Below are 25602 nucleotides of genomic sequence, written 5' to 3'. Positions count from 1 at the left end.
TAGAGTAGATATTGCTCTCTTAACACTTCTGCATTATATCTCAATTGGTCAAGAATCCTCTACAGACAATGTCAAGACCAACAAATTGAGTGATTATCTAAATAAAAGCCACTTGATGTGCAAGCTGCTGCTAAGATATTGCTGCACAGACCTCCTTCAAACTGTACTATTTAAATTCCTCTGGCCTCTTAAATGCTGTTTTGTGCTTTGATGCTGCTGCAATACCTGTGCTATAAAGCACAGCGGACTTTTCAGAGGGACTTTGGAAGGGTTCTTGCAGAAGAGAGCAGTTATTCTGATTGTGTTAAACTCTCATTTAATGTAGGTCAATCACAATAGGAAGAAACACAGAAGCATGAACAGTTAACCCACTGCTGGGAGTGTCTCAGACAAGAAACAAGGTGGTGTCCCAGCCCCTGTTATCTTGGTCTCAGCCATGTGGTACATTAGGAGACTATACAGCCCTAAGTTCCTACCTGAGTGCTCTCACCACCTTTATTGCATGCTGCTGTTTCCAAGGACTTTGTGATCTCAACCACAAGGTTGCAAAGAGCAAAGTGTTGAATTACAAACTATCTGTACGGGCCTAGTCCAAGCCATGCTAATTCAAGAGCTGACATGAGTCAGTTTTACTCTGACACTAATCATTTGCTTCTTAGCATGGGTCACAGCTTACATCCTGTTCTCCATACCATAAGCCTATGGAAATATTTGCTCCAGTACCACCTTTCACGTCACTATCAAAATTGGACCTGTTGTAGGTGGTTATTGTTGACTTCTTTTCTAATAGGAGGAGAAGTGAAGTCTTATTCCAGTCATATAAAAATTAATGAGACTATAAAATTAAGTGCTGACAAAGTACAAAAGATTATGCTCTCCTCCTTTCAGAATGTGTAATGTATGTTCCTTTGTAGTAAGGTTTCACATAAGCATGCTTCCTATTTGTATAATTTGCTGCTACCGTAAATCTGTTGCAAATAGCATCATTTTCTGGTCAAAATTTCTCACCCATTATTCAATTACTATAGTAAAACCTGCTGTCAAAATATTTTTCCTGATACCTCCTGAAGAAACTTTCCTGTCTTGCCTCAGATGTGGCCCCAGATCTATACATGCTGAGTATTCCTACAACTCTCAGCATAATTTCCAGACATTGGATCCATTCTCTTGACCACATGGACTCAGATGGTTTATGGATTGGGTAAGAGAACTGGCTACCTAGAGTTTCTTGAGTTGATAGCCCTAAGCATACAGAAACACTACCACTGAAATTACAAGAGTTGAAAAAACAAAGTTGATTCGAGGGAACTTTCTTGGGTCTGAGTTTGAAAATCCTGTTAAATCTTGTTTTTCAAGCTGCCTTTGAAGGATTAAGTAGCAATAGTTTCTTTTCTTCACATTTCATAATTCTGCCAGATATTATTGGCAAAACTGTAGCTCCCACAACCCATTAAAAAATAAATCTAAGTACCTTTAACACAGTGAAGTCAATGAAGATTTCCGAGGTCAGCTTGAGGCAAAGGACAATTTGGTAGTTATGTTAATGGACCCATATTCAAGGAACTCAAGTACATAATCAGCAGTAATAACAATTCTGCAAGACAAATTAGATGGTTAATAACATCTAAATAGAACCACAGTATTCAGATTACGTCATTAGTAGTAGCTGTGCAACTGCAATGTCGTCAAAAGGAACACACACAGACCTAGATGGAAATTGCCAAACTCTTTTGTTGATAGGGAAGAAAGGGAGGAGACCTGGATTCCACCCTCCCAGCTGTGTTAGTTGCATAAGGTTAACAGAGCGGAAAGTACCACAAATTTAATTTTGCCTTGGAAAGCCTGCCAATTTTCCATATTCACACTTCTTTTATAGACAATGCCTCACTCTTCCTCACTACTCTCTTACTTGCTGTCAGGCATTTCCTTTTCAATTTATTATTGCACTTCTTCTTGACACATTTTGTTTCTTCTATTTAATCCCCTTGTAAATAAAGCTATGGTGGCATGCAAAATCTCATCACTTGCCTCAGAGAGGACATGGAGGTGACATATAGCCCCTCTATAGCTCCTTCCACAAGGAGCCACAACTCACTTTGTTGTCTAACCTGTGTGAATAAAGAAGAGGATATGACCACCTGTGTTACCATGGATATGACATTGGCCACAATGCTCTTATCTGTTGCAGTGGAAGTGGTGTCAGCTTCAAAGTTAAACATTCTTGTTATTATAAGCCTATGCAATGACAGGACAGTAATGCATATTTACTCAGTTTTGGTGATCCTTTCTCAGAGAGTTATAAATTATTTCTTAGATGAGAGCTTTTTATACTTGATGAATAGCAGATGATTGTCACTACTTTAGTGTTTAATTTTTAAATTAATTTGAAGTATAATTCTCCAACTATAAAGTGCTCTGAGACTACCACGAAATCAATCACATTAAATGAACTTCATTATAAATCATCATCCTTACATGACTCTCAAAATCAGGAAGAAATTAATGCATCAAAGCAGGATTCTCAAGGCTTCATTTAAACAGAAAATGCATTTCAGAACTGAGAAAACACTAGGTATGTATTAAAATTAAGGAATTGTGTGGAACTCCTCTATCAAAGTTATGTAAAATCCAAGTTCATACACAGTAAAAGCATACAAGTTTGTAACACCTCTAAAATTTAAATTTATGCATTAAACTCATGTTATAAACAAACTTTTTAAACCATTACGGATCTGAGCAGTGACCTACAGTCTCAGTCTCATACCACTGAAATTCCAGTAATTAAGTTTAAGAAGACAAAAAGCCAGTCATGCATGAATAAAAGCAAATATGTTGCACTTTCTATGAAAAATCATGACATCTTCATATTGAAAACAACATCACCAAATGCACAAAATATAGTTATTAAAGTTGTAAAAATAATGTGTAATGTTTAAAGAGACATTGGAAGATAAAATATGAAGCACATATCAGAAGTTACAGTTTGTAACTATAGTTTGCTTTTCTGATAAAACCCAGTCCTTTGAAATGAGAAAGAAAAAGGAATAAACTACCTTTGAATATGGGACTTCAATTTTTTATAACCATATGAATATTTTCAAGTCTTAAGTGCAATGTCAGAAAGACAAGGCAACAGGCTAAATATCTAAGCTATTCAGCAGGAGCAGCCAGCCATGCAGAATATTCAAGCTGAAACAGGAAATTACAAATTATGAAAATATAACTTCTTTTTTTCAAATACAGTTTTAAATTATATTTAAACAAAGTTCAGAGGATTTGAACATGAGTAGGAGGCTTTGTGTTAGTCTTTCTGCTAAATGCTCAGCTATCTAGAGGCACTGTCCAGTGGCCTACACTAAACTCTGGAGACCGCTATTATGATTAGTTTAGGAACTTGCCTCTGCTTGACTCATCTATTTTTTCTAGCTCCTGCTATTCTGTTTTTTGGGTTTTTGTTTTTTGTTTTTTTTATTTATTTTACCATACAGAATATGAAAGGAAAATATAAGCCTTAAAATCTAAGTTTGTAAAAATTTTGTAAAATTTTGTCAAAACAACAAACAAGTGCTGAGAATGAAATGCTACAGTGAACTGTTGGAAACCAATACGAATTAAATTTGAGATACCACTCATCTCTTCAGAATGATTTTAAAGAAACTGACATATAATACACAGATTCAAACCTGCAACTGCAAATTTAAGCATATTTTTGCATGGAGCTTCAGTGTCTTAATTGTAAAAAGAAGTGCTAAGCCTAACCAAGGAGGTTGCAGATCTATTGAACATACAGAAAACAGAATGCAAACCAAAAATTATCTACATCCACACTTACAAGATTTAAATTTAATGCGCAAGACAATTCTTAGACATCAATAAGGTTTTAGACCTGATAGAGTTTAAAAGTCTTATCCAGCTTGTTTTTGAAATTTCGGTGAAGTTTTGGAATTACTACAGACTTTCCATAAAATGCCAAAAAGTTTCCTCAGTCTGAGTAAACTCTCTAAAGTATTCTCATTTTAAAAAGATTTGGGGAAGAGTGGAGTTAATTCTTCTGCACCCTTATTTTTATACACATGACCAGACATTTCATGATCAACAGCTGAAAGCACAAAATACTAATGCACAGAGTCCAGACAGCATACTCTTAAAAGGTTTGTTTTTCTTAGCTGGTTTATGCCTACTTGATGAGGCAAAGGTCTACAAAATGAGTATTTTATGACCCCAGACCAAAAACCAAAAGGCTACTTCGCTACCCCTGACCCTATGCACCAGAAAGACAGAAGTAAAAAAGAAAAAAATAGTGCGGTAGAGGGGCTGCCTTCATTTTGCTCCAAAATAAACATTTACTTGCTTTTTAAAGGAGGGAGGGAGGAGGGAAGGAAAACATTGACTTAATGGAGCATAAAAGAAAACAAAGTTTGTTGAGTTCCTTTGTCCCTCTCTAGAGAATTACCTCATTTAAATGCAAGACCCATTTATGGATAATGGGAAAAATAAAAGCTTTGTGAATGTAGGCATGAAAAATTCTTATACTTGAAGAAAACATTGATGAGTCAATATCTGTTTATTTGGAAGATTTATTTAGTGTAACAGATAAGTACTTTTAATTAAAGCTTCCATCTGTGGAAAGTGACAAACACTGCACCTTTACTGTTTCTGACCGTGATAATGCTGAAGGGGAATGTTTCTGTGCAGTAGTGTCACCAAGGTCATTATATGGTATTTAATCACTAAGTTGAAAAAAATGGAGCATTGCACACTTATCTCTGATAAGTGAATGTAAATGTGACCTTTTCTAAAACTAAAAGGACATGAATATAAAGAAGGAGCAACATAATCCACTTATTTCACAGTATTTCAGCAAGAAGTCAGATCTAAACCAAGAGTTACAAGTGACTATAACACCACTGTAAGTGTACTTCAATTTATAAAAAATAAAAACTGCAGATATTAGCTGTATAGGTAAATGAGTATTGATATCTCTGTGTGTTCTTTTGGATTACATTTTAGTTATTTAGTTGGGTTTAGTTTAGTATTTTAGTTATATTTGCTATGTGTACTGAAACTGCTTAACAGAATAGTCCTTTGTCACCAGAGAAAGTGTATCATTAAGATGCAGAAACACAAATTCTTTAATTAAAAAGAAGTAAATGGTAAAAAATAATGCTTTATAATTAAATCTAATTGAGATACAAGGAAAATTGCAGAAGAAACATCAAGTATAATACATTATATGTAGATTATAAAATGTGTACATAGATGCAAATGAAATTTATGGGACTCGCAATGAAGGTGAACATATACCAAAGTGTCATCTGCAATACGAGACCACTGCTACCAGCATGAGAGACAAGGTGCAGAGGTGGAAGATTGGAAGACTGGTGTACAGGTAAATAAAAATTACTGCTCAAGCAACTGTATTACCCAAGAAAAGCGCTTCATTATAGAGGAGATAAAGTAGGCAGTAAACGATCAACAAAATTACCTAGTTTTCCATAAGGTTGTCATACAATTGTCAACACAAGATGTTTTGTTACATAACAAAGGATTCCAAATAAACTCATAGTTACAGTGCCATCATGGGTAACACATCTTAATACTCCACTGTTGGCAATGCTATGCTCACACAACACTTTAACCAAATCAATAAAAATCATTGAGGAAGTGTGAAATGAAACATATGGGCAAATCTGTCTTACTATCACAACTCTGGGATATTCCAAAAAGCATCTGCCTTGTTCAGTGCCCTTCATTTTATGAAATCTTAGAGATTCCAAGTGTTCTTTTTCTATAAAGACTGTGAAATCAATTGACAACATATAAATATCTATTTAATTGTTTTTACCAACAGTGTCTAATTTCAGGATTACTGATAATAGGCTAAGGCTTCTGAAAAAAATGCCTGCACTTTGGTCTGTTAGAAAATTTATTAAGAATCTGCTGGTAGATCAAGGCACAATGATGCACAATTATTTAAGTGGTTTCATCCCATTATGGAACACCGTACTGCAGAAGTTTCAAGTTCTCTTATATGCAAGTTCATGTGCCAAATGAATTTCAAAAGTACAAGCACGAAACATGTCACAATGTATCTTGCTTATGCTATCTCACATTTGCAAAAAGAGCTGGTATATTTCTTAGAAGTATTTCTGTGATTTATGATTTCTAGAATCACGTCTTATTCATTGCTTCTACAGTTACTTTAAATGTCCTATTGCAAGCATACTTGCTAAAGTCTGCCCTTGCAGACATGTAACAATGTTCAAAACGTGTCTGTATCTCCATGAAAAATAGTTTCAGTGAAACTCTTCCCTTGTTGCTACAACTGCATCTTCATGTTTCAAAAGTAATTACTTAGAGGCACCCACATTCCTACTTCATTTGATGAGCAATAAATGCTTATCCTCTCCAGCCAAAAAAATCACAGGTCAAAGCTGCACTTATGATTACAATCACATCCTCTAGTGATGCCAGCAGAAAAATAAAATATTGCTACAAAGGCTGTTAATGTCGCTAGCTACACATCTCTATCTCTTCGCCCCCCCCCCCCCCCCCTTTTGCTTACGTGACCAATGGCCCGTGCTGCCACCTGTGACACAGTAAACAGGGAAGGCCAAGAAAGCATGGCCATTACCTTTAGTGAGATGTCACTTCTGCAGTAGCAGCAATATTCAGTAACATTCAGTAACATTCCAAGGTAATAGAGAAAATAAATTTTTTAAACACGACTCTTACGACATTGTCCCCTCTCATTTCATCACAGGTCTCAGTTTTGAAGATTGTGTTTAGAATTAGTGGCAATAATTGGCACCAATAACTAAGTTTTTGTCTTATGCTAAACATATACTTGCAAGTCTTATCAGATGTGGGCTTATACAGAAAAGAACAGCAGAGAGTAAATGTCAAAAAAAACCAAGGAATCTCCTTCCTCCTAATCTTTTTTCTTGAAAAATGAAACCTACACATGGTTTTGGTGAAGCACCAAGGTTAACTCTTTAAAGAGTCTTTTATCACATCTTTTAGTGTTGTTTTAGTTCTGATATGCCAATTTTTTTTCTGTTTAGCATGAACTGAAAATTTCCTTTCTCCTACCAAACAAGACTTTTATATGACTGGAATATGTAGGCCTGAAATGTAAAATGTCTTAATAATTCTGGGCCCTTAGAAAAGATGTATTTGGAAGTAGTGCTGTAGTCAAGACAAAAAAGAGGGCAAGGTCAGAGTCAGAGATCAAACCAAGTTTTACACTGATTTTCCTTTTATTTTCACTGCCAGCTGGAAATTGAACTGGTATAAAATTAACCAGCATAGTTTCTTTCTACTGTATTTTCTTATAAAGGAAAGTCAGCTGTCAAAATTGGAAGATTTTCAAATTATATCTGATTGACCAGAAATGCCAAGCCTCATGACAGTCAGGATTCACTCTAAAGAACTGGTGATAGAGCATCTCTCCCTGAATTCAACAAAACCAGAACAGTTCTGGCAAAGTTTGTCAGCACAGTTCACTGCTGCTTCTCACTTTCTTTGTCAAATGTGACTGGCATCTCCTTGCAGGGATGAGACCATGGCATAAGCAACACTATGCAATACAAAAGAAAATTATTCTTGAGGTTGGTTCCTAAGTTATTCTGGATGTTGGTTCCTAAATCTTCCTTTTTATCTGCTATTTAATACCAGTGCAGAAAACTACACTGAAAAGAGAGGCCAGGATACATTAAAGCAAAAAGCTAAGTTAAAAAATTACAATTTCCATAATTCATAAGAATTTATAATGCCAGGTGAAATGTCAATATACTGCTCAAAACACAAGAAATTCTTTGTCAATAGCTCACTGGATTCCCTTCTTGAAACTTACACCTTATTCTTTTCCTTGAAACTTTTCCTGGGACTTTATTTAATTTTTATAAAAATTTTTAAAAGCATTAGTTTAAAAATCCCTTTTAAAAAGTGCTGAAAATGCATCCTTTACCAAAACAGAATTTTATTGGACTGTGTTTTGTGAGAATTACACTCAGTTTTTAAATACAGCTTCTCAAACAGTTTAAAATATTGGCCAGCTTTCCAAATACGCATTCATTCAATAATCTGCTCAGCCCTGTGAGAGTACACATGTGTGTGCATATATGTGTAAGGCAGGAATTTAAATAAGCAAGAATTTAATGTATGGGCAATTCATTTAAAGATCTTGCTTAAAATGATCCTGGCCTTAGCAACATTTCTGTGAAAAAAATATTGAAGAGGTTTAGCATTTCCTCAAAGGCCTACCAGAAATATAAAATTGACTTGTAACCCAGTATTCGCTGCAAAATCAGTCTAGAAGAAACACTAGAAGAAAAACTAGAATGTATGTCCATACATTGATAACAGTGTCTTGGAAAACTGCAAGTCCAGGATAAAAACCTAGGCAAATGTAAGGTCCACATTAAGCACTAGCCTAACAACCTTGTGTATTAAACCCACAAAAAGATCATGTAAACTGATTGTTATTAAAAAATCATCAATTCATCTAAATCCTGCATTTTAGTTGCACAAAATGCCTTCTGGGACCCCAGAAAGTGTCTCCTCCCCTCACTGTGGCATGTTTCCCTGCTTTCAGGAGCCATCCAGAAGCAGACGTGCTGAAGCAGCAGGAGTGGGTTTGCAGGGCTGTACTTCTGTCCTGGAGAGAGGAAGCACCAAAAACCCTGCCTGAAACTTGCTGGCAGAGCAGATTCCTGACAGGATGAAGACAAGTTTCTTCTCACTGTGAGTACATTTTCTGGAGCGGGCCAGGTGAAAATCTCAGGAGCCTCTGAGATGGGGTCTGTATCCCCACCCAACATGATGCCTTGCTGCAGTGTTGGGCAGCTGTCAGCATCTGCCACCGCATTCCCTGGAGCCACATGAACACAGTGGCCTTGCAGTGCTCAAATCTCAGTGTGTGGGACACACACCAGGTATCAGGCCCTTGGAAGAAAGGAATAAAGAGGCCAGAGGCCAGCAGGGGAGGATCAAAGCTGGCAGGAGATATTTGGGTGGGATGTGGCCACTGTTTTATCCCTCAGGCTCCCTGGCCCACAGACTCTCCAGTGATGTTGTCTGTTTTCAGTAAGTGCTGCCATGGGACAAAGCAAAACCTTACTATCTACATTGCTTGGGCATAATCTGTCAGATCTGCACCTCTGACTGGAGGTGGACTTCTTCCAAAGAGGCAGAATTCCAACTCTCCCTCCCCCTCCTCCAAAAGACCCTCTTATGTTAGCACATTTTAATATGCATGAACAAGGCAGGTATATTAACTCCCACTTATTAAAATCAGATAATTGCAAATATGTATGTGGGTTTGTGGGTTTCCAAGCAAAGTCGGAAAAAAAGAGGTTTTCATGAATGTTATTTTGGCAAATATTTTTCCCAAAGGCATAGGCTAGTGAACAAAATGATTACAAGAAATTACAGTATGTACCATTAGTACTTTTTGGTATGCACAGAACAATTCAAGGCATTATGATGTCACACTGCCACATGAAATTTAAAAAAAAACAAAAACAAAACCAAAAACCACACACCAAAAAAAAACCCCAAAACCCCCAATTTTTTAATTTATTCAAAAAATCATACTCTCTTTACCATCTGATATAGAAGATTTAAAAGCAAATTAAGATTTTTAAAACCATGCTTTATAAGATTTTTAAAACCATGCTTTGAGCACAATGTCAATTACAAGTTGGAGAGTGTTTATTTAAAAAAACAAAGTGAAAATATCTTATGGCTTTCATCCAAATCCCTTTTAAAACTGCAGAGTTTTTCCCAATGACTTCGACTGGCTTTGGTTCAGGCCTCAAAACCATGTGTTATTATAAGATGCAACAACTCATTTCAGACCAGCACATCCCAGAGGAAGTGCAACATCTGCACATGATGCACCCACAGCCAGGCAGCCTGCACCAAGCCAAGGGGTGCCAGCAGCCTCTTAATCCACTGATCTCCTGGGGAACAGAGGATGCCTTTGTGCCATGTCTTGTGTGAAGCCTCACCCATCATCAGGGTGCTCATCTTGCCTGCAGTAAAAATTCCCTTGTATCCCATGCTTCCCATGTATTCCCATGTATCCCTTCACAATGCCTGTAGGAGCACTCACAAGTTTGCTGTTTACAGGAGAAACAGAAACCTAAACAACTTACACAGGGTTCCACATGGCGCCAAGTGACATACATGGGCATTCAGTCCAGAATTAATCCAATTTCTCAAACAAACATGGTTAGGAAAAATACTCAGTCCCAGCCCCCTGCCCTTAAGCAGAACCATCTCAGTGTCTCAGCACCTCCAACACAGTCAGTCAAAACAACTGGCTTGAAGCTGAGGAGAGTAAGGAGTATTCACACCATTCCCTGCTGTGTCTTTTGCTGGGTGTCCCAGAGCAGGAGAAGCCCTCAGCTCAAAGCATTCTGTCATTTTTGGAGATGAATTCCTCATTGGTTTGGTTGGATTTGCTTCTTTTAAACTGGGGAAGCTGTCTCCACAAAAGCAGTAGACATCAACAGCAGAGGACTGCTACAGCAGATACCTGGATAAAAGAACAGGTAAAGAAATCACAAAAATGGTCACAAATTATAAGACATGGAAAAATACCAACGAACATTCAGCACTTACTTTTAATAGGATGCAAAATTGCAGGTCACAGCAAAGTCAGGAGCAAACTTGTGCTGAAAACCAAAGATCCACACATTGAATTAGGAATGTTTGAGTCTGCAAGTTAGTGAACAACAAAATTCTTACTCCACTGGCTTTTCAAAATGTCAGGACTGAGTCCATTCATAAGCATATCTATTTATAAATATATGAATTTTGTCTTTTAGTCTGCCTTAAGAAAACAGTATTTCCAAGTAGAGGAGATGTAATATTGAATAGTGCTCCTCTGAGAAATATCTATGAGAGGACAAGGGAGAGGGATATAATAAAGGCATAAGGAACAGAAGAAGCAAAGATATATGCTTCCCTTCATAAATAAACAAATATCTTCACACCCATACCTTCCCTTCATAAAGAAATTAATTTTTTATTCCCAGTGCTCTCAATGTTAGCAGTAAATAATTTGAAAGGTTTCCTCAGTAATTTGTGGTGAAATTATCAGCTGAGGTGGGAAGATAAGGATTCACTGAGAAGACAGGCATTTGGTGTGGACACAAGATGATGGAACAAAAATGGAGCACAGAATCCCTTCCTCGGGATGAAAAGCCCATGGCTTCTAGCATTTTGCAAGACATTTCTCCCACCACCTCAGCTTAATTCTCATAAAAATATTTAAATCTGATATGAAAGTAATTAAATGGAAAACCACATCAAGTTATGAAAATGTATCCATAGGATTAACAACAGAGCAAGTTGATGATCTTTATCATAACTGTAAAGCCTCAGACTACATTTGAGACTAATCAGCCTCAGCTGAAGTAATATTATATCTTAATTAAATTATTGTACCTTAAATGTTTCTGGTTTTAAGTTACTTAGAAATTCACTTCTTTAGTTTGCTGTTTTCCTATCCACCACCCTGTCTGTTAATTATTTTGTCATTCTGGAAGGAATTTCTTTTGCTTCATAGTGATGTTGGATATAAAATAGCTACTTCTAAAGCAGACTAAGAACTAAACTTCTTGACAAGATTTTAAAAACTGATTGTTATGAATCAAAACTACAACAGCTCCAAACATCTCCAGTGAGTAGTTTATTAGTTTGAAAAGAAATACGCAAGAAGTCTATGTGGAGGATGATTCAGACAAAAAAATTATTCTTCAGTAACAGATATAAAATATGCAGCAACAAAAACAATTTCTGTAATTCTCCATTCTTGGTGTATGGAATCAGCATTCAATTAAATGAATGTAGTAATTTTAATTTAAATTCCCTCCTCTAATTCCACGCTTTTAAAGTTAGCAACCTACTGAACTGGATTATTTCAGTTTTAGACAGAGGTTTTAAAAAGGACAGTTAAACCATCAGGTACACTGTAATCAAGATAAAGTAAAGTTCCTCTTTTAGATCAATAGAAATGAGAAGTAGCTACATAGGATTCTGCGTTCCCTCAGTATTTTATTATTTTAAATTCCGACTCTCCTGGAGATTTACAGCCCTCAGAACCCCATACTATTTCCAGCTCCTGCCATAACCTCTGTTACATTACTTCCCCCTGCTTGTGCAATCTTGAGGTATTCAGCTAAGATTTAGAACCATATTTTTAAAATTTTAATCAAAAATGGAGCCTGGATAGGACAAGAGGGACACAGTGACAGTGAAAACCCTCTCAGCAGTTCTACGTGGAGGTAGCGCTCCATAGGTGCTGCTATGGGATTCCTCACTAGAGTTTGTCCTGGGAGTCTGCTCTTTCCACAGCCGCAAGGAGTGTGACTGAGTGGAGGCAGTGCCCAGTATACACCAGGAGAAACTGGATTTGGATTCAGAGCTGCACAAGATCTCACACAGCCCTGGGATGACAGCATATCATGTGCAAATGTGTTTGCTCATTTTATTTGATGCCAGACACAGAGATGTGGCCTTATATCCCAGATATTTCTTCTTGCAAAATTGGGCATCTGTGCACTGCACACAAACACTTGCAGGGGTTGCCTTTTACTTGAGGTCACAAAGCAAGCCAGGCGGCCCAGGCTTCTGCAGTGGCAACCCAGTATTAGGAACCCTCACTGTGTGGGGGTTTAAGAAGGAGAAATTGTTAAGAGTCCAGACACTACAACTTTACAACATCAATCATAACACAAGCCAGGAACAGTAGATGCAAAAGGTTTTTACAGCATTTTTCTGGAAAGGAAATCCTGCTGAACCAATTTTTCTATGTTTTATCACAGTAGACACAGTACATTTTGGTCTAGAGAAAGATCTGACTGACCCAGATAATACAGACTTGGTTTATCTTGCCAAGTGAACACATTTAGTATTTCTTAACAGTCCTTAGATGGTTTAGAATTCATATTGGTGATTGAAGGAGACCAAACTTGTCATATCTGGAAGCTGTGCAAAACAAAAACTATACAAGGTCCCTTTTGAAAAACTAGAAACAAAATTCAGTTTTCTGGTAAGGTGGAACTAAAACTCATACACTGAGCCATGCCATTGTTTGTGTCACATGCTACTACTATTTGTATATTACTATTCAGTTTTCCATTGTTTGAGAAGATCCCCAAAATTTTATTATAGTCAGGGATTCCACCAATACTTATAGATTTTTTCACAGAACAGGAACATACATTGCTGTCCAATATGAATTTAGTCCCTTTCCTCAAAAAGAGGATGATTTTGCCAGTTGATTTTTTCTTCATATTTTGGGTAACTGAAATGCTGTTTCGGAGTACAGTTTGCAGTAGCATTTGCCTGTCTAGAAACAGAATTACTTTCTATCCATGGTGAAACTATGACTTAGGGTTTATTTGAAGATACTACTCTCCATGCAGCTGGATGTTTCTCTCCTTACATCTGTTCTGTCAAACACCTCAAGGTCTGACATCTTTTGAGATTCTCCAACTCAGCAAATATTCCTGAGCTCTTTTCCAGAAAGTGTCAGACCTTTTCCCTGTACTCCCACATAGGTGAAGTGAAAGGATTCCTCTGAACACAAAACTAGTGACACCTGATGAATTCCTTAGATAGTAAGTGAGAAAAAGAAACAAATTCATCTCTTTAATAAAAGTCTGAGGTACTATTACCATGAAGAAAATTCCCTATGACTCATTGTGATGTTCACAGCCATGGCAGATACAAAAGCAAAGGATTTGTATCTCAGCAGGGAGCTTGATCCTCTGGATGAGTCTCTAGGAAAATCACTAGATGAAACTAAGAGTATTGCCTTTTAGATGAAGGAATTAACCTGCCTATCAAAGTTTGTAATAATGTCTGTTTGTAGTTAGCATTGTGGGTGAACACTCAGTTTTTATACAGCTGCCTATACTGCACTCTTTATGGCTTTGTCTTCCCTATGGTCTCAATGGGTAGAACAGAAGAAAAGATCCTGAAAAAATGTAGATCTTGGACAATATCACAACAGAAGTCAAACTGGAGATAGTGACACATCTATGGTCAGTTTCCCCACTCAGACTAGGAACCATCACTCAGTTTTCCTGCCCTGAGATTGCAAATCCATTCTCCATCTGCCTTATATGCTTTTCCAAACAGGACCTTCCTGCCTCACCAGTGGATTGCTGTGCACAGTATCAATGCCCAATCCACTTTTTCTAATGTCAGACCCAGTCTTATGAAAATCATATAGACAGATTAGGGTACTAGAAGCACGAGAAAACTTTTGAAGCAACCTCACAGTCTTCTCAAAAACACCCTGCCCTTTACCCATCCTCCAGACATGTATTTGCTGCTAGAAAAGCTGTTCTGCCCTCAAGAAAAACTCCAGCTTTGCTAGACCTGCCAGGAAGAAGTACCTTTGCAAGCCCAAGTGAGCAGTATTGTGCTGGTTTTGTATGGACCCAACCCCAACTGTTCCCGCACTTATCGCCACATTACCATCTTGTCCCATCCACTTACGTCCTCATCCCTTCCGTGATCTCCCTTGGCCTTGCTTCCAAGTCTCGGGGAGGAAAGACAGACTCTGACACTGGCTGAGACTGTGCAGCAGATATCACAGGTTAGACTACTCTGGGAAGTGGCAGAACAAGAGCTTACGGCCAATCCATATGACTTAGGAGTAGCCACTAACACGCTGGTGGTGGCACTTGTGCAGAGGTGCTCACCTGAAGTGCATAGAAAGTGTTTGCATGTCATCATGGCTCCAATCTTGGCAGCTCAGATGAGCCCACCCACATCAACAGAGGGGGAATACCCCTCTCCAGTACTGTGGAGGCTGGCCTAGAAAATTATGTATTGCTCCTCAACCATCTCTTTGAGAGCACGTCCACATTAAGTGGGGATGGGAAAATCAGTATAGAAATCTGACCTTTTTTCCTGTCTGTAGTGAATTTATGAGGCTTAAAGAAGAGAATTAGGAGTTTCCCAAACCGTATTGAAAACACACAAAGTCATAATGCTCTCTGACTACTAGAAATAGGCTGAACTTCAGAGAGCACTGTACAGAAGCTTCCACTGACTGCCATTAATCTGCTTACTTATCTTTTCTCTCACTGACAAATCTGTGGTATAACTGAACCCTTTGCTCTCCACTTACTCTGAAGTAAGTTAGCAAAGGAACAAAGAAAGACAGTGTAGTTGATTAATCAAGTTCAATTATCTGAGATAAGGAAACCTAGAAAAAAACAAAGAACGTCACGTAAATAAATTATGTCACCTTTTTTCTTTTTTATTTATCTTTTATTTAGTAAAAGCACCCAAAGCTGCATTATATTAACAAAAGTAATAAAGCTTTCATATTTTTTCCTACCAGTGCATTTCCAACTCCAGGTGAAATGCCAGAAATAAGTAAGGCTGCCATACCTTGAACACAACGTGTAGATCACAATGATACATGACTTACAAGTGAATCCCAACGTAATAAAATAAAAACTTGTAGTTTAACTGTAACTTAAGCAATTGAGGCCATTTCTATTTCCACAAAGTACCATAACAAAACCAGTGCCTGTAGGATAACATACTTCATCATACCTTTTGTATCACTTTATTGAATACCCCATGTTGGATGTAGAACTTAGAGCTATAGTGTGTGTTGGCTACAAGGCTACAATGAGAATGTGTACTGCTTGTATTACGAAAAGGGGTCATGAAATGTATGGACCTGTCTGCATGTTTAACAAAATGGAACAGCAATACCATAAAACTGCACCACATGTGAATATTGTAAATGTTAAAGTTAAAAAGTCACTCATTAAAAAATCCAAATATTACAATGAAAAAATGTATATAAAATGTAGTAAAACATAAATTACATTTAAAGGTCTGTACATGATTCATCCTGCAAACAGAAGCACAAAACCAGCACCTTGTACATTATTGCTTATTTTGGTCTTCTAAAGTTCAAAAATCATTTTCACTAAAAAGTCGGGAAAAAAACCATGGTATCATATGCAATCCAGCAGTAACTGTGGTAAATCAAGTAAGTCTGTAACCCCGCACAAAACCCAACACTTTTACAATGTAGGAACATGTGGAGCCCTTTTCTATACTTGATAACCAATTAAAGTTGGATTTATTAAGTTAGTGCACACCTATAATATCCCCTACAATATCCCCATTTTTGGTTAACAGTGTATTAAGGCTGTTTGCTGTTGAAAAGACACAGCAGAGAAGGAATACTTTCATCCACAAATGCAGTCAGATGATCTCATTTGGAAGCTTCTGTCAGTCATTCACCCAAACTGATGAAAGAAACCATCCTTTCTCCTCTCATGTTACTCCACAAGCGGTTGTGGATACTCTAGCTCTATGTGAGTTCAAAATCATTTGGATAAATTCATGGTAGAAAATTCCATCAAAGGCTATTTAACAGGAAAAAATTCCACTTCTGTCTTGGGAAGGCCCTAAGCCACAAATTGCTGGAGGTTGGCGCAATACCCTGGGAAATTTCTGCAAGGGAAATTGCCCTTGCAGTCTATCCCTTGGCAGGGATTATCGATGGTCTTTCAAGACATGCTACTGGGCTGGACAGACCCATGGTCTTACTCAGCAGAGGCAATTTTATGTTCAGTTTCCCCCTTTTCTCCTTATTGTAATACAAACACAGATCATTATTCTCAACTTAGATCTTCAGACTCAAAAAGCAAACAACAATCTTGTGTCCATTACATCGAAGAGATAAATACTACAAACTAAGCTGTCCATCATATCCAGGGCACTTCTTTATGCTTAGAGCAATTCTGCAACCATAGCTGGATTCCTTTTTGTGTTATTGGCTTAGGCATAATTCACTAACATTACACTCATATATCATGATATACATGATGTGCAATGCTACTCTGCAACATGTTGCACAGCAACAGTACATATTTAAAAAGCAGCTTCTCTCAAGAACTGTAGAACAGTAAAAAAGATTAAACCCAGCAAGTCTACACTACCGTATTTGAAAAATCTGCTGGTGGCAATGGTAATTAGACCTGGTATGTCATTACTGCTGCACTTTTAAATGGATGTTGCTTTTTTTTTTAGTTTTGTTTCTTTGAGTCAGATCAAAATCACTCTATTAAACCTAAGGATCTACTGTCTCCATGCATGGAAGCGACGTGGAATTCTTAGCAATGAGGCCAAATTCCTTAGGCTTCTGATTGAATTTCTGCTTCATCCATCTGAAGTGTGTCATTATCACCCAGCAATTCTGTTTCAGGCACAGAGCCCTCTTCCTCCTCCTCCTCCTGGACAGGGTTCTGGGCAATGTCTTCCACTCCGTTGTGCGTGTCATCCGTGCCCTCTGACAGCAGAGCAGCCCTGTCGGCCACCGACGCATTGGAAGGTGCTGTTGTTACATAGCCTGTGCTGGTAGATCCACTCCCGCTGTGGTGGGAGCCTGGTTTGGGAATGATCTGGGGAGGTATTTGCTGAGGAGCCATTTGCATTGGAATTTGGACGGGATAAAAATTTGGCAAGTAAGCACCATAGGCAGGCATTGGCTGGTAACCGTTGACTGGAATGTAGAGCTGAGGAGGCGGGACTATTGGTCTCATCTGGCCTTTCATTTGTATGAACTGAGGTTGAGGGAAGGCTGGAGTTTTCTGCTTTGGTCCAATGTATCTAGCATTGCTGACATTGCTAACAGGGCTTGTGCTGAGAGAACTTGTCTGTGTGGTGTTGCTTGCCCCAGAAGTTTGCGCTGAGCTGTTGTAATTAGAAAGGTTCCCCCATGTTCTTAGTCTGTTATGTATATCTTTAAATCTTGGTCTTCTGTTGGGAAATTCATTCCAACACTCCAACATCAAAGTGTATATCCATGTGGGGCAGTCATCGGGACATGGCAAAACTTGTCGGTTCCTGATCATGTCAATGACATCCTGGTTGGAATAACCACAGTAAGGCTGCAGGCCATAGCTAAAAACTTCCCACAACACAACTCCGTATGACCATATATCCGAATCAATAGAAAACTTGCCATACATAATAGCCTCAGGGGACATCCACCGGATAGGAAGAAGGGAATTTCCCATCAGTTTGTAGTAATCAGCAGCATAAACTTCCCTGAAAAGGCCCAAATCAGATATTTTCACATTCAGTTTATCGAACACCAGTATATTTCTAGTGGCCAAGTCCTTGTGGACAACATGGTGGCTAGAAAGATATTCCATTCCTGCAGCTATCTGAGTCACAATGTGAAAAAAGTCTGCTGGTTCCAGAGTGGATTTTACTGTCTTGTCATCATCAGTGCTCCCAACATCTGAGTGGGGAGATCTCATCACCAGGAACTCATGGAGATCACTGTGGGAACAATAACTAAATATCATACTTACAGGTTGTTCCTTTGTCACTATTCCCAGCAAACAAACTATGTTTGGGTGCTGTAATCGTGATCTCATCATTGCCTCATGTTTAAATTCTTCCCGAAGAGCCAGTTCTGCTTTGTCTTTTAGGGTCTTAATGGCAACGGCTTGTGTTTGTTCACCTGGTGCTGTACCAAAGAGATGGCCCTTGTAGACTTTTCCAAACCTCTCCTCTCCTAGTTCCTCCATAAATCTCACAGTGGACAGATTAATTTCTTTAAGCTTAGCCTGCAATGAAGAAAAGACAGCCAATAAAAAACCACAACATTTTCTGAACAATGTGATCTCTTCTTAAAGAAAATCTCCCAGTGGTTAGATCTCCAAATGGATGATAAATTGGGCCAAAAGGATTTTTCTGGTTTTTTGTGTATTCACAAATCAGTATATTAATTTCACAATTAACCTTGAAATTAGTTACACTATTATCAGAAGTATAAATTGAATTATACTGCAGGACAATGGATATAATTATTTTTATGAAGGAGTGGCCACACTTCCTGCAAGGTAAATGAATATTGGGTTCAGAGTAAATCTGGCAAGCAATGACATCTATTAACTGCAACTCTACTTTCCCTGCAGACCAGCCCCAAGCTGCCCAGCGGACGTCTGTCAGAAAAGCAAGGAGGCTGAGGAGATGGCAGTCTCAGAGTGAACAGAAATATCCTTTCCAGCAGAACAAACAAAATCTCTCTCCTTCAGCTCTGCAGCACCAGATAGTGCCCTTTCTTCTGTTTCACTATAGGAATGGCCCCAGCCCATGGGCAGCAGTGTACAGTACCACTGATGAGGAACCTTGAGCTAGCTTCGATAAAGATGGGGGTGGAATTGGATAAGAAAGGAGAGGGAATTTCTTTCTGGTACTTGAAGAAAAAGGTTGCAAACCCAAGAGTGGGAAATCCCCAGAGCCCTCCCTCTGCAGCTGGAAGGGAAAGCAAGGCAGTTTGTGATGGTGATATAATGGGTCTGTCCTGACCAGCATGGGATGGAGGAGTCCCCAACCAAATGAGGAGCAGCTGGCACAGCTTCACACACAAGCACCCCAGCCTCCCCTTCCCAGGGCAGGCTGGGAATATGTTTTACCACGTGGTTTGAGAACAACCTCTGATTTAGTGTCCAGCAGCCTATAGACTGCAATGGAAAATTTCCTTCAAATATTCAGATTAACACACAAAATCATCACAATTAATTACAATTGGTAATATTAATCAAATACTCTACAGTTTCCTGAACAGATGTTGCCAGCTTCCTAAGTAAGCATTGTTTCTTAGAGCTTGCATCTTGTAAATGCTGAGATTAAAAATTCAACATTAGCTCCAATCAGGATTTTAGTGCAGAGATCAATTAGCAGACCCAAAAAATTCTATGCAGGAGCTGACATATGTAGACATGAGTTCAAAGCCATTTTCCTTTCACCATCCTTTCTGATTCACAGTGCTGGATAAACGTTGCATACCATCTCAGCTCTCAGCTCACTTATGGATCAGAACACCAGAGGTCTTGTGCTGAAGGATTAGAACAAGAAACCGTGGGGTGCATCACGCTTTAGGCATGGGGCAAAGGCACGTCAGGCAAAGAGGCCACATCATTACGAGGAGCAAATATGAGCTGCAGGCTGAAGACTGGATCAGAAATAACCACTTTTCCAGTCACTTGGACAACAGGCAGAATGGCGATTGATAGGTAAGGACAAATGCCATTAAATACTGTGTACTGAAAGCTGTTGTCCAAGGTCAGAATTTGTAGAGACACCTACAAAGTGCAAGACCTGGTTTTCCCTGAAGTAGAGAGCCTGCACAGTATGAAAATTAGGTCCCCAATAACATGGCTCAGTTTGAACACAGACAACCTGATATGCTGAAAATTACTGCACTTTGAAAATATGTGAGCCTAAGAAAATTGTGTAAGAAATACCTGTTTGTGTTGATTAATGAGTGGCATTTCCATGTCTTGGCTAGGAGAAGCCATCAGCTGGCGGCGCTGTGGTGTAGCAGCAGATGCCTTCTGCTTGTTCCTGCACATGCAGACCAGGAAGAAAAGGCAGGCTATCACCAGAGGGATGGCTATGCTGGGAACAAGGATGTATAGGATTCCCATTTTGCTGTTGTCACGTGGACCTATCAAGCACAGAAGTGGTTCAGTAAGTATTTTTAAGCTATTTGATAGTAACACAAATGATTATTAATACTATATTTTAAATCAAAAATAAACTATGCCCTGAAAACAGAAGTCATATTACCTTCCCCCCATTCTTCATAAGTTTTCATTACATGTTTCAAAAAAGCTTGAATGGACATTGTGATTGGCTGTATGAAGATGAACTAGGACCCCCACATTTAATGTGTGGGCCGTAACAGTATGTGATCAATTTTAATTTATTTTCTAGACTTCCAGTTGAGGAAACCATAGACTACAGACCAGGGTATCACTGCATTATCCTGTTCAGGGTATAAAAAACAAGTGAGCAGTCTCTATCACAATATATAAACCAGTGAACTCAATGTGACCCAGAACAACATCACAGTCTGACCCACTCTCATAGATTCAGCCATTTCATCACTTGGCCCATTCTTCACCTCTACTGGCGCTACTTCTGCCCAGAATAAAATAAGTTTTACTTCTCATTGGTAGAGATATTATTTGTTCTGTACTTAATAGAATTGCAGAGCTTTTATGTTAGAGTGAGAAAGACATGAAAGAGCCATCAATACACTTAGGTCTGGAACCTTCCTAAAGTATTTTTTCACTTAATACTTAGAGACTTTAGGAAAGCCTAATGATGTCAAAATGTTTCACTGGAACTGCCTGGGATGTTTTCTGTAACCCGTGGTTTTGCTATTTGTGGCAACTGCTTTCACCACAACCACATCCCAGTGTTATCTTTACCCTATGGTACATGCAATGTAGAAATTTATTATAAATGTCAAATCATGTTACTGCAAAAAAGTGAAGTAACTAAAAAATTTCATAGTTCTGAGCAGTTTTAGAGATCCATGTAATCCACTTTTATGGCTTCCATGACATATCTGTATCTTGCTGCAGGAAGCATGCTTTTCTTCCTAATGAAGCACAGTATTAGCTGTCATATCCAAAGACCATTACCAATGTGTGAAGTCTACTATGTGTGTATACCAACACCGCGAAAATGAGCAGAACAGTACCAATCTCTGAGACCTGTACTTTTCATTTTTGCGAACAGTTGTGCTGAACAGAGCCACCAGCAGCTAGTGAAGGACTTTTTTGATAAGATCATCTGCTTTATGCACTTCAAACTGCTCTGCTTCTGCTCTTGAAATGGTTTCTTTCCAACCAGGCATGGTGCTCTATCTCCCTCTATAGGATTTGAAAATCCTTGCTGCCTGCAAGATGTCATACAGAGCAAGAGCATGTACCCTTGAGCAGCATGAGCAAACCAAACACATACTGGTGATTTGCATGTGCAATCTGTCATTTGACAAGTCAAAATACAAACTGCAGCATCATCATTAATTATTACCTCTGACTAAGACTCCAGTATATAATAAAAACATGTCAGAATATCTTATAAACTCTGTTATCCAGAAAACACTGAACAATTACAACACAAAACAAAGTTGCTGCAAGTTAAACATATGAAAGTATAACCCTCCTAAACTAATTGTACTTGTAATAACCAGGAACATTCAAAATTACACAGGATTCAGAACAGTAGTAGGAGAAAAAAGAAAGAATACATACTACAAGAAGGTATGTCACACAGTTCCATGCGTACGTTTTTATTCTTTGTAAAACACCAGGGACCATCCATTTGACCTCCAGGATTTCGACAATATGCATGTCCTCCACCTAGCTCTGGGAACTGTGTGCTTGTCAGATCATGGTTGTGGGGACTCTGTGAGTCCCAGAACTGGCAAGTGTGGCCTGACTTGGTAACACTGACGGTCCCTCTGTAGTCAGCTCCAGAGCCGTTGTAGCACTGATGATCTAAAACACAGCGTTTGGGAAAATGTTAGAAAAATCAAAACAATCAAGGGACACCTAGACCAAAACAGCTGAAGTCCACAGAATGTGTATGCAAACAAATACTTAAATTTAGGTACCTCGTTAATGAAAGCTGTTCACTTTGAAATTTCAGTTCTGTGTGTATCTGTACTTTTATACCCGGTTATTTCTGGATTATGTCCTGGAATGTCTCAGCTCTATGGTACACACATGAGTACTCTCAATTCTGAATTCAAATGGAGACTAAGAAGCATGTATGGACTTTTAGATACAGAACATGATAAGTTAAAGTAAATCAGAGATATGAGTTTCCCTTCAGGAAAAGTCCCCAGATATCAAAAATGAAAACTTTTATATCTCATAATCTTCCTGTTTTCTTCCCACTGCTCACTTGCTATAGAAATCAGTGCTGTATTTTCTAAAGCCTCATGCCTCTTTGTCCTTACTTTTGTCTTTTGAAGGAAAGGATTCAGGATCTTCCTCTCTTTAGGAGCATCATTTTCATATCTGCTGGAACCACATCTTTATTCTTGGTTTCACTGCTATCCTCTCTTCGTACTTTTTGAGTGCTTGTCTTCTATATGCATCATCTGAGCTGAATCATGCATTTTTGCAACATTACCTTCTCCATTTTTCTGTTCTCCTCTCTCCAGCCCTCAGGAATCCAGCTCTCTCAAACCTCACAAATACTCAAGTTGCAGCTGTTCCGTAAGTGGCAGCACCACTGGCTCTGAGAACCACAGACAACTTTCACCAGATGTTTTATTGATTTTGTTCTCATGCCTTTTGCTTGTTATCTCTTCCCTCTCTGATTTGTCTCTGTCATTGTATTCTTAGTTACTTCTGTTCCTCAACGACACTACATTATTTACATGAAAGCACAGAACTAGTCTTTTATGTCCACCATTAAGCCATGGCTCCTGCTCCAAACTGTGGATTCAGACAATGGATAGTCAGAATAATCTTATTACACATTGTACTTTAAACATCTTTGGTCTCTTCGAGTTTTCTTATTGAACAATGTAGAGGGTTGTGATTAATCACTAGGAAATGAAGCAGTCAGAAAGACTGTGTGCATATAATTAGTGACAACAGAACAGCCCTTCTACTTCTGAATGCAAATACAAATTCATGGAGGCAAGATCAATGTTTTTCACCCATCCTGTGTGGGTAAGTGAAGATAATTGCACCCCACGTTCAATTTATGGGATTAATATTCCTGTGGGTTTCCATATAGAAAGAATGAACACTAGGTGGTTAGTTTCCTGACACATCTTCCAGTGAAGCTTCAACAAACTATATGAAGTTAATCAATAGGTAAACAAAACTCTTACATAGGTATATGGGGAGGCTCACCCAAAAGGGCAAGGACTGAGCCACAGGTGGAGGCAACACTCTGAAAATCTGCATCAAATCAGCCAGGTGAAAATGCAGTTTTATAGCCCTGGGTGGTTGATATAACACATTCTGCTGTACAAGCAGCAACATTTAGACTTCCTTGCCATCCTAACTCTACTTTACCACAATGCAAGATTATGGTCAGTATTAACAAGATAAAAGTCCAGCGCTTTCTTTACAAAAAGAATGGCTGATAAAGTATTGTCTCTCAGACTCAATTTGAAGAAGCAACAAACTGTACTTGATGAAACACATAGACTTACATCGGCTCAGTCTCTCCACAGGGATCCCAATTCTTATGCAGTTGGCGGCTTCCAAGGTGTCTGGTCGCGGGAGGTCCTCACATTTAGGCAACTGTAGCTGCATTAAGATGAGGGGGTTTGATCTAGCAATGTTGTACTCCTGCCTACAGAGATCATTCTCCAGAACTTCACATTCATCCCGGCACAGCTCCCGTGGCTTAGGGGTCCGAGAACGCTCATCACACAGGGGAAACACAAAGTGGCAGAAGGAAGGTATAGCGAACTGCGAGCACTGGTCAGACAAATGTGTTGAAGTGCCAATCATTGTAAACGCAGCTGCAGAGGAACAAAAACATGGATAAGTATTGATTCATAGCATGAGAAAAAACTTAATTTTCATGTCATTTGCCTTGAACATCTTTATTCTTTCCTTAAGGGTCTGAAAGCCTACTGTGCAACGGGCAATTTCTGCTGTAAAGAACAGTTGACAAATGCAGGAAGAAAACCCAGCATCCCAGTGTCCCTCTGACATCTGCACAGAGCTTGTAGGCCTCAGTTCCCAAAAATTAACCCACATAATTACCATTGCTCAGACTACAGGAAACTGGGTAATTTTAACTTTAAAGTATCAAGACCAAAGGCAAGATACACCTGCCGGGATACTGGTATGTATTTCCAAAATTCCTAATTACATCAAATCTGAACAAGGATTCTTCCTAACTTCCTCTACACATTTTGATAAATAAATAAGTGTTTTTCAAGTCTTGTCAGGCAAAAAGAAGTGTATCATTGATATTTGGGAAGACATGGCTTTAAACAAACATAAGAAGCCTAACAGGCAGCAGCTCTGTGGAAAATTAATGTAATTAGTCTCAGCATGCTGATTACATTAAGATGAATGTCATAATGAGTTAGGAATGTAATTCTCCCCTTCAGCTCTCAGCACCTACACACTAACATTTAGCTCAAAATTTTCTTGCACATTGCAAAGGAAAGACAAATGTGCGTGTGCATCATGTATCTGGTGCTGAATCAACCTCTAAATGTAGGAACATTCACTCTCCCAGTAAAGCATCATTTATGAGTGAGAGTTGCTAGACTGCATGTTCCACCAACTCACACTGTAAAAAGAGAGGAAATGTCATTCAGCAGTCTATTTACAGCCTACAAATAAAGTCTTTCTCTCTTGTCCAGCTCCCTCCTTTCAATCACCTATTTCCTGTGGACACATGGTACCACAGAGTCTCTTCCTGAACACCAAACATGCAACAAGCAGCTGCAAATCTAGCTTTTTAGACTGTTTACACCTTTGCTTATTTTAATTAAAGACATTACGGCAGGAATATAACCATTTATCAGTCATATTGGGAACACTGCATGCAAGCAGACCATCAGGCCTCAAAGGATAGTTGTAACACATGCTTGTCGAAAATATTAAAATGGAAAAAATAAAACAGAAGGACTGAAGTAGTCACTGTCAGTTGTTTGAAACTCCACACAAAGTTTTGTGAAGGCACTGCATTACAGAATTTAGATCATCATGAGAGAAGAGTGCACAATTTACAGTTATATCTTTA

At 38.6% G+C, this 25602-nt stretch overlaps 1 protein-coding gene across 6 annotated transcripts in view; it reads right to left on the bottom strand.

Annotated features, from left to right (window-relative positions):
• Positions 1-6604: 6604 nt before the first annotated feature.
• ROR2 (receptor tyrosine kinase like orphan receptor 2) overlaps positions 6605-25602 on the bottom strand; it is a 152560-nt gene continuing 133562 nt past the window's right edge. For 4 of the 6 annotated variants that reach the window (XM_038123502.1, XM_038123503.1, XM_038123505.1 and 1 more), the window contains exons 6-9: positions 24047-24361; positions 22122-22367; positions 20319-20521; positions 10705-18635 (exon numbers count right to left, since the gene is read on the bottom strand). In XM_038123502.1, the coding sequence (XP_037979430.1) occupies positions 17193-18635; positions 20319-20521; positions 22122-22367; positions 24047-24361 (2207 nt within the window). In that variant the 3' untranslated portion in view covers positions 10705-17192. Of the gene's footprint in view, positions 10544-10629; positions 10683-10704; positions 18636-20318; positions 20522-22121; positions 22368-24046; positions 24362-25602 lie in introns of those variants that run through there. The other 2 variants (XR_005255164.1, XM_038123507.1) reach the window with 2 other exon arrangements.

This window comes from Motacilla alba, chromosome Z (genome assembly GCF_015832195.1).
Source record: "Motacilla alba alba isolate MOTALB_02 chromosome Z, Motacilla_alba_V1.0_pri, whole genome shotgun sequence".
NCBI lineage: Eukaryota > Metazoa > Chordata > Aves > Passeriformes > Motacillidae > Motacilla > Motacilla alba.
Note: the sequence above shows the minus strand (reverse complement) of the source record. Positions and strands in the feature narration are given on the sequence as shown.